At 49.8% G+C, this 7,443-nt stretch overlaps 1 protein-coding gene across 3 annotated transcripts in view; it reads right to left on the bottom strand.

The window, feature by feature from the left end:
* Nucleotides 1–4,929: 4,929 nt before the first annotated feature.
* The window catches only part of ACACB (acetyl-CoA carboxylase beta), a 164,603-nt gene continuing 162,089 nt past the window's right edge, over nt 4,930–7,443 (bottom strand). For all 3 annotated transcript variants that reach the window (XM_021922881.2, XM_031650731.1, XM_021922882.2), the window contains one exon: nt 4,930–6,933. In XM_021922881.2, coding sequence (XP_021778573.2) covers nt 6,807–6,933 — 127 coding nt within the window. In that variant the 3' untranslated portion in view covers nt 4,930–6,806. The remainder of the gene's footprint in view (nt 6,934–7,443) is intronic.

Here is a 7,443-nt window from a genome sequence, read left to right as displayed (position 1 = left end):
AAATAGTATTGGCAAGGATGTGGAGAAATTAGGGAAGTTTGTGCATTGTTGGTGGGAATGTAAAATGGCACAGCAGCGTTGGAAAAACAGTGTGCTGATTGTGCAAAGAATTAAAAAGAATTACCACCAGGTCTAGCAATCCCGTTTGCTTTTTTTTTTTTTTTCCCCCTGACATGTAGTCTCTCTCTGTTGCCCTGGCTGGAATGAGTGGTGCTATCTCAGCTCACTGCAACCTCTGCCTCCTCGGTTCAAGCCATTCTCCTGCCCCCCACCACACCTGGCTAATTTTTGTATTTTTGGTAGAAATGGGGTTTCACCTTGTTAGCCAGACTGGTCTCAAACTCCTGACCTCAGGTAATCCACCCACCTCACCCTCCCAAAGTGCTGGGATTACAGGTGTGAGCCACCGCACCTGACTCTGTATACCCATTTTCATAGCAGCAGTATTCACAACCACCAAAAGGTGCAAGCCACCAAGTAATTCATTGATGGATGCATGGATACATAAACTGTGCTCTTAAAAAGGAAGGAAACTCTGACCCATGCTACAACATGGTTGAACCCTGAGGACATTATGCTAAGTGGGATAAGCCAATCACAAAGAGGACGAATACCGTACGATTCCACTTATATGAGGTACCTACAGTAGTCAAATTCATAGATACAGAAAGTAGAATGGTGGTTGCCAGGGGCTGGAGGGGGAGGGGAGTGGGGAGTTAGTGTTTAATGGGTACAGAGCTTCACTCTTGCAAGATGAAAAGCATTCTGGAGATTGATTCCACAACAGTGTGGATGCACTTAACACTGCTGAACTGTATGCTTAAAAAAGGTTAAGATTTTGTTATGTATATTTTACCGCAATAAAAACTTACAAAATACAAAATACTAGACCAGGTGTGGTGGCTCACACCTGTAATCCCAGCACTTTGGGAGGTGGAGGTAGGTGCTTCACTTGAGGTCAGCGGTTCAAGACCGGCCTGGCCAACAGGGCAAAACCCCATCTCTACTTAAAATATAAAAGTTAGCCGGGCGTGGTGGCATGTACCTGTAATCCCAGCTACTTGGGAGGCTGAGGGAGGAGAATCACTTGAACCCGGGAGGCAGAGGTTGCAGTGAGCCGAGATTGTACCACTGCACTCCAGCCTGGGCGACAGAGCAAGACTCTGTCTCCAAAAACAAAAAAACAAAAAAACAAGAAAACGTGTAGGCTCTTTGCCTGTGTTTCCTACACAGTACTCCATCCAAAGATATACCCCATTGGTCAGGGTATTACAAAATACAGAACATCATCAGGAGCATCCTTTCACCTCACCTTCCAGGAGAGGACCACCTCTCTATCAGCGGACTATTCTCCAAAATCCAGCCCTGGTTCAGCAACCAGAAACACCTAGGGATCCCTAGCTGTGTGTTTTAGTTAGAAATCTGTTTCATATATGTTGCACAAAAGAGAGAGAACAGGGGCTGTCAGAGCACAGAGGAGGGCTCCCAACCCATGGGAGAGGTGGTCAAAGAAGGCTGCCTGGGGGAAGTGCCATTTGAGTTGGGTGTTGAGGGATGAGTAGGAGTCAGCCAGACAAAGGCCAAGGGGGAAGAGGTTCCCCAGGAGAAACAGCCAGTGCTCACCTGGAGGTGAACTGACAGTTTGGACAGGCTGGTTCGTGGTAGTAACAGGATGCTCTCGCATAGCTGAAGTTGGGCCCCAAGACTCATGCCATGCCTTATAGGACTGAGTGATACTTCTGTCCCAAGGGCACTTAGTACAGGGAAGTGGCATTTTGGGCAGATCTCTCCAGACGTCAAGCAGCGTGGCTCAGTGCATCAGCTGCATAGCCAGTGCCCAGAAGAGGGTGGGTTGGTCCACACTGGTTGAGTTAGCAGAAGCCATAGGGAGGCTTTGCTGTGCATGGTGGTCATTCAGAACCTTTCTGTGGCCTGTGTGGATGGTCCTTGTTCCCTTCTCATGTTCCTGTCACAGGGACTCTGAAGGTGGACCCTGGATATTTCTGGATTTAACAGTCACTGTTTTGACTAGTTGTGACCCTAAACATCTCCTTATGGTTAGCCACTTGCAATTTCTACCTGTTGGGAACCCCAGGATACCAGTCCCCAAGGGCAGGAGTGGGTTGCCTTGCTCGTGGCGGTGCCCTGTCACAGTGCTCGGCCTGTGGCACATGCTCATAAAATAGTGGACAAAAGCATTTTTCTGGGGCTGTGTGCATTGTGAGAACTGGGGTTCCCTCTTTGGCCACACAACTGGCTGCTTCATTTCAACCTAGCTCTGTTGATCTGGATGTGCTCTCAGCTGCAGAAAAGCTCAGGAAGTGATTTACAAAACAAACAACTGGTTTTGAAATGCAAAAATAACTCTGGAGAAATGTATTAATGTCTGCAATTTACTCTGAAATGTGACAAAATAATAGCATGCATTCACAGATAAAGGAGAGATGGACAGATGGAGAGAGCGGTGTTAAAGAAGGTACAAGCACAGTCAGATGTCAACGGTGGCATCGAGATGGTGGGTTAGAGTGAGTGCTATGAAATATTTTGACTTTTTGGCATTTGGAAATTTTCATAATAAAATGTTAGGGGAAAAGAATGACCCTGAGAAAAAGGCCAACTGACTTTTGGAGCAGATGAAGGCAAAATAATAAGATAATAAATAAAATAAGAGATTGAGGAGGCCAAAGAAAGGAGTAGAAATGGGGATAACCCAGCCCACATTTACATTTGTGATGTGGAGGAGCCCACTGTGCATGCAGAAATGTGAGGTTCCTCTGAGTGGTTTAGGGGCTACAGAATCTGCCAATCAAGGGCCGCAAAATCTGCCAATCAGGAAAGAGGGCAGCCCACCCTCGTGTGGGCTCTTGGCATGAAGAGCATGAGGTTTTTGATGAGGATCTGAATGATGGCGTTGGCTGCATTAGCCAGGAAGCCAGGGAGGCAGGAGGAGTGGAGCTTGGTCTACAGGATGCTCTCATGTTTTGGGATCTAACCCTTGCAAAGGTTCAGGACTTACGGAAAGGCATTAAGCCCAGGGGGACTGGGTCTGGGCCAGCCTGGGTTCCTGGCCTGGCCCCTCCTTTTACCAGCTATGTGCACTTGGAGAAGTTGGCTCATCTCTGAGCCTGGATTTTCTCGTCTATAAAAATGAGGATAGAGGCTGGGTATGGTGGCTCACACCTGTAATTCTAGCACTCTAGGATGCTGAGGTGGGAGGATCACTTGAGGCCAAGAGTTTGAGACCAGCCTGGACAACATAGCTAGACCCCGTCTCTACAAAAACTGAAAGAGTTAGCTGGGCATGGTGGTGCATGCCTGTAGTCCCAGACACTCGGGAGGCTGAGGTGGGAGGATCATTTGTGCCCAGGAGGTTGAGGCTGCAGTGAGCTGAAATCACATCAATGGACTCCAGCCTGGGCAACAGAGCGAGACCCTGTATCATTAAAAAAAAAAAAAAAAATGAGGATTGAGTGTATGTAGCAACCACCTCCAAGGGTCACATGAGGATTGTGTGGAAGGAGGCCAGAAACTGGCACGTGACCAGTGGCCATCGTGGGGAGTGTTCAGTTAGCACCCAACCTGCCCAGCAAGACCTCTGTCCATACTCAGTGGTCTGATCCTTTCTCCCTTGCCCTTGTGACTAGCCGCACTAAGTCCTCCAAGGGAGAAAAGCCTTGTCAGGAAAAGCACTTTCAGCTGATGTCCACAGAGTAAACTCCAGCATCCTTAGCAGCAGATGGCAGCTTGTGTCCGGGTTTCAAATCCAGATGAAAACGAACAATTGACCCGTAGTCTTCAGGATGCAAAATCAAATCAGAGCTTCTTTCTCCACATCCCAGAGGGTTGCATTTCAGCTTGTTCTCAGCTCCTCACCTCCCTGCCTGGAGGGTCTGCTGATGCAGACCACCATTAGGTGCTGCTGTGGGTGGAAATAAACTGCTGTCTTCTGGGCTAACTGGGCCATCTCTGGGGCTAAGGATAGAGCTCCAACTCAAACTACTGCAAGCATTAAAACAAATAAACAAACAAAAACCATAGATAGGTTCCTGGGACTGGGCTACTGACTTCAGGCATGGCTTGATCCAGGCATCCAAGTACCACCAACAGAACTGGGTCTCCCCCTCTATCTCTGGGCTTGGCTTTCCCCTGCATTGGTAGGTCCTCTCCACATCAGCATTGTCAGTCATCCCTAAAGAATTCTGATCAGCCCTACTGAGGACACACGCCCATACCTGCGTCAGTCACTGTCAGGGGGAATGGAGAACTCTCATTGGCCCATCCCTGGTGAGGGGGAAATGCCTGGAAAAGGTGTCAGGCAGAATCAAAGTAACAGTTGTTGTTCTGTATTTTGGAGAAAAACGGAATAGTCTCTGTGTGCTGAGAAGCTGCGGTGGGGGCTTCTTCCGCAGTTTTGGTCCATGTACAACCAACTCCTAAGTGTGGCTTAAACCTGCCCACCAAGGACCTAGGTCATAAAAGGAAAGGGCTGGGTTCTGGAGCCAAGCCGACTTATTCCGTCCCTGTGGAACCATGGACAAATGCCTTCACCTCTCTGTGCCTCAGCTTCCTCATCTGCACAGCACGGGTGGATCACGGTGGTGGAAAGGAATGGAACTCACATGTGAAGTGCCTGGGCCAACCCCCCGCCCCCTTCTTCCACAGAAGCTCCCTTTTTGCCTATGGTATTGACTAGGCTTGCATGTATTTTTCTAAAACATTTTTTCCCTAATGCTTTCAAAAAGGGATGACTTTGTCCAATTCAGTCCAGCCTTCAGCTCCCTTCACTGCATCCCTGTCTGCCCCTGTGATGGGAACTCACTCAAAGTCTCAGCTGTGGTGTCAGGAATGGAGGGTACAAAGGTGAACACCTACCTTTGGAGGAGGCCACCTGCCTTCTCCAGTCCAGACAATAAAGTCAAGGCCAAAGTGTTTCCTTCAAAAAATAGTTTATTCTGCACATTTCCTGGTAGGCTCTCTGCCCACCGTTCCAGGGTAGCAGCTACTCATAACGTGCCTTTCTCTCCAAAACCAAGAGGGCCTTCCCAACAGAAAAACCTTCAGTTCCCAAAGCAGCATCGATTCCTCCCCTCACCCCAGCAAACCTCGGGGTGGAATAAGGAATAATTCACCTTCTCCCATCCCTCACTGCCCCACCACACCTTCATTTGCCAGGGCCGTCTTTGGCTAATGGTCAGATTTTGTCTTTTTCAACTTGGATACCCTCAAGCATCCCAGCTTTTGGAGGCTTCCCTGGGTGACTTCATGGGCTTCCACATTGACCAGGCATCATATTCAGCATCCTCGGACAAACCGCCCATCACAGCAGGGGGTTGTGGCCAACTCCCTCCACCCCCCCACTCCACCCCAATGGGAGAAACCAGAGGATTGCAGGGCCCCGGGCTGTGCCGCCTGCAGAGCCAGGAGCTGCTGGATGCATTGCAACATCCTCCCTGAGCAAATCGGTATGGTCACCACAGTCCAGTCCTTAGTCACCGACAGCTCTGCCCCTCGGTCAGATCCCACCATCTGTGCTCATCAAGCCAGCAGGCAAGGGAGCAACAGTGACTCAAGTGGCCCTCCAAGGGAGCAGTGGTGACCGTCACAGACGTGACACTTGTGAGCAAGCTGGGCCATGGGTGTGGCAAGGGATTCCTCTCCGCCTCTGTGCTCCCCACTTGGGCAAGAGAAGGGTGCCTGCACAGGCTGGGGGCTAATCCTGCGGGGGAAAGGGGCAGTCCTCATTTTCCTTGGAGGGAAGAGGCAGGCAGAGGACCTCGAGCTATGTGAGAGGATCCTCCAGAAGCCCTGAAACCTCTGGCCGGGCACTTCCATTCATTTTGCTTTCCCTCTCTCAAAAAGAGAATCCCTGGCAACCAGTGCTAAACATGGCCTACCAGTGGAGCCCTCCTAGTGATTCACTAGGGCCATTTGGGGAACAAAATGCCATTTCATTCTTGCAATAAAAAATCATCTGGCCAAAGATGGTGGCTCACGCCTGTAATCCCAGCACTTTGGGGGGCCAAGGTGGGTGGATTACCTGAAGTCAAGAGTTCAAGACCAGCCTGACCAACATGGTGAAACTGTGTCTCTACTAAAAACACAAGAATTAGCTGGACATGGTGACGGGCACCTGTAATCCCAGCTATCTAGGAGGCTGAGACAGGAGAACAGCTTGAACCTGGGAGATGGAGGTTGCAGTGAGATCATGCTACCCCATTCCAGCCTAGGTGATAGAGTGAGACTCTGTCTCAAAAAAAAAAAAAAAAAAAAATTCATCCATACATTTTCCTGGGTGACTAGACAGTATCCAAAGAAACATCATTACAAAAATAGGTTTTTCTCTAGTCCTGTCTATATACATATTTTTTTCCTTGGCCCATTTATTTGGCTGAAATATATGAGATGCTTACATCTAGTGCTGGTCTCAGAGTAAAAAAATAAGATTTCATGATATGATATCCAAGAAGCCTGAAGAACGCCTGGATCCCACAGGCCAGGCACTGTTTTGCAAAAGGAAACAGGGATGTTTTAGCTTGATTAGATTTAGTGATGCAATAAAAATGCTGTCTTCAGAGACAAAACAAAAGAAACTTCCCAGCTATGCAGAGGAGGTTGCTTCTGTTTGGGAGAGGCACTCCTGGGCCTTTTATTGAGACAGGTGTCAGCTCGGAACCAGCAGCCCTGCAGAAGTGGCCAGGATTTTCCTTTTTTAAAAGCAAGTCTTCAAGGTCTGCTGAGGGTGTACCGATGGTGGGTGTGGGTGGTTCCTCTTGCTGTGGTCCCGGGAATGGCTGGGCAGGCCGGGGTCAGGTGGAGGCCGGGCTGTCCATGGTAGACAGCAGGTGAATGACCTGTGCCCGCTCAGCTGGGCTGATGTGCTGGCTCAGGTATATCACACAGTCCACGGCCACCTCGGGGTTTTCTTGAACCAGGCTGTGAGGGAGGTGAGAGGAGGGCTGGGGTCACTCCAGCCACTTTTTCAGTGGCCCCTAGGATGGCAGACTCCTTGTGTGGGGCCACACCCCAGAACCCAGAGCTCCCAAGTCCCTTCCTGCTGTGGTCCCCAAGGGGGCGATGGTCCTGTGCAGCAGGAGGGCTGTGACCTAAAGATCAGAATGTCTTGAGGCACCACTGTCCCTACTGGTCACTGCTGTGTCACATGACCTGAGACAAGACACTGCCCTGAGTCTCAGCTTCATCCCCAAAATGGGGTCCCCTGTGCTGGACTCCCTCCTTCACAGGGGGACTGCATGGCAATTGGGGGAGGGGACGCTGTGGAAAGGCCAACACTGGCGTGGAAGCCAGCAGCCTAAAGGCTAGCGGTTCCAAATGTGGGTTCTGTGACTAACCGTGCTCAAGCTGTGACTTTGGATAAGTCCATATTCCAGCAAGGGTCATGAGTTGGAAGGGTCTCACACTGTCTTCATAGCACCCCTGGGCTCT

The sequence above is a fragment of the Papio anubis genome, chromosome 9 (assembly GCF_008728515.1).
Source record: "Papio anubis isolate 15944 chromosome 9, Panubis1.0, whole genome shotgun sequence".
In the NCBI taxonomy this organism is placed as follows: domain Eukaryota; kingdom Metazoa; phylum Chordata; class Mammalia; order Primates; family Cercopithecidae; genus Papio; species Papio anubis.
Note: the sequence above shows the minus strand (reverse complement) of the source record. Positions and strands in the feature narration are given on the sequence as shown.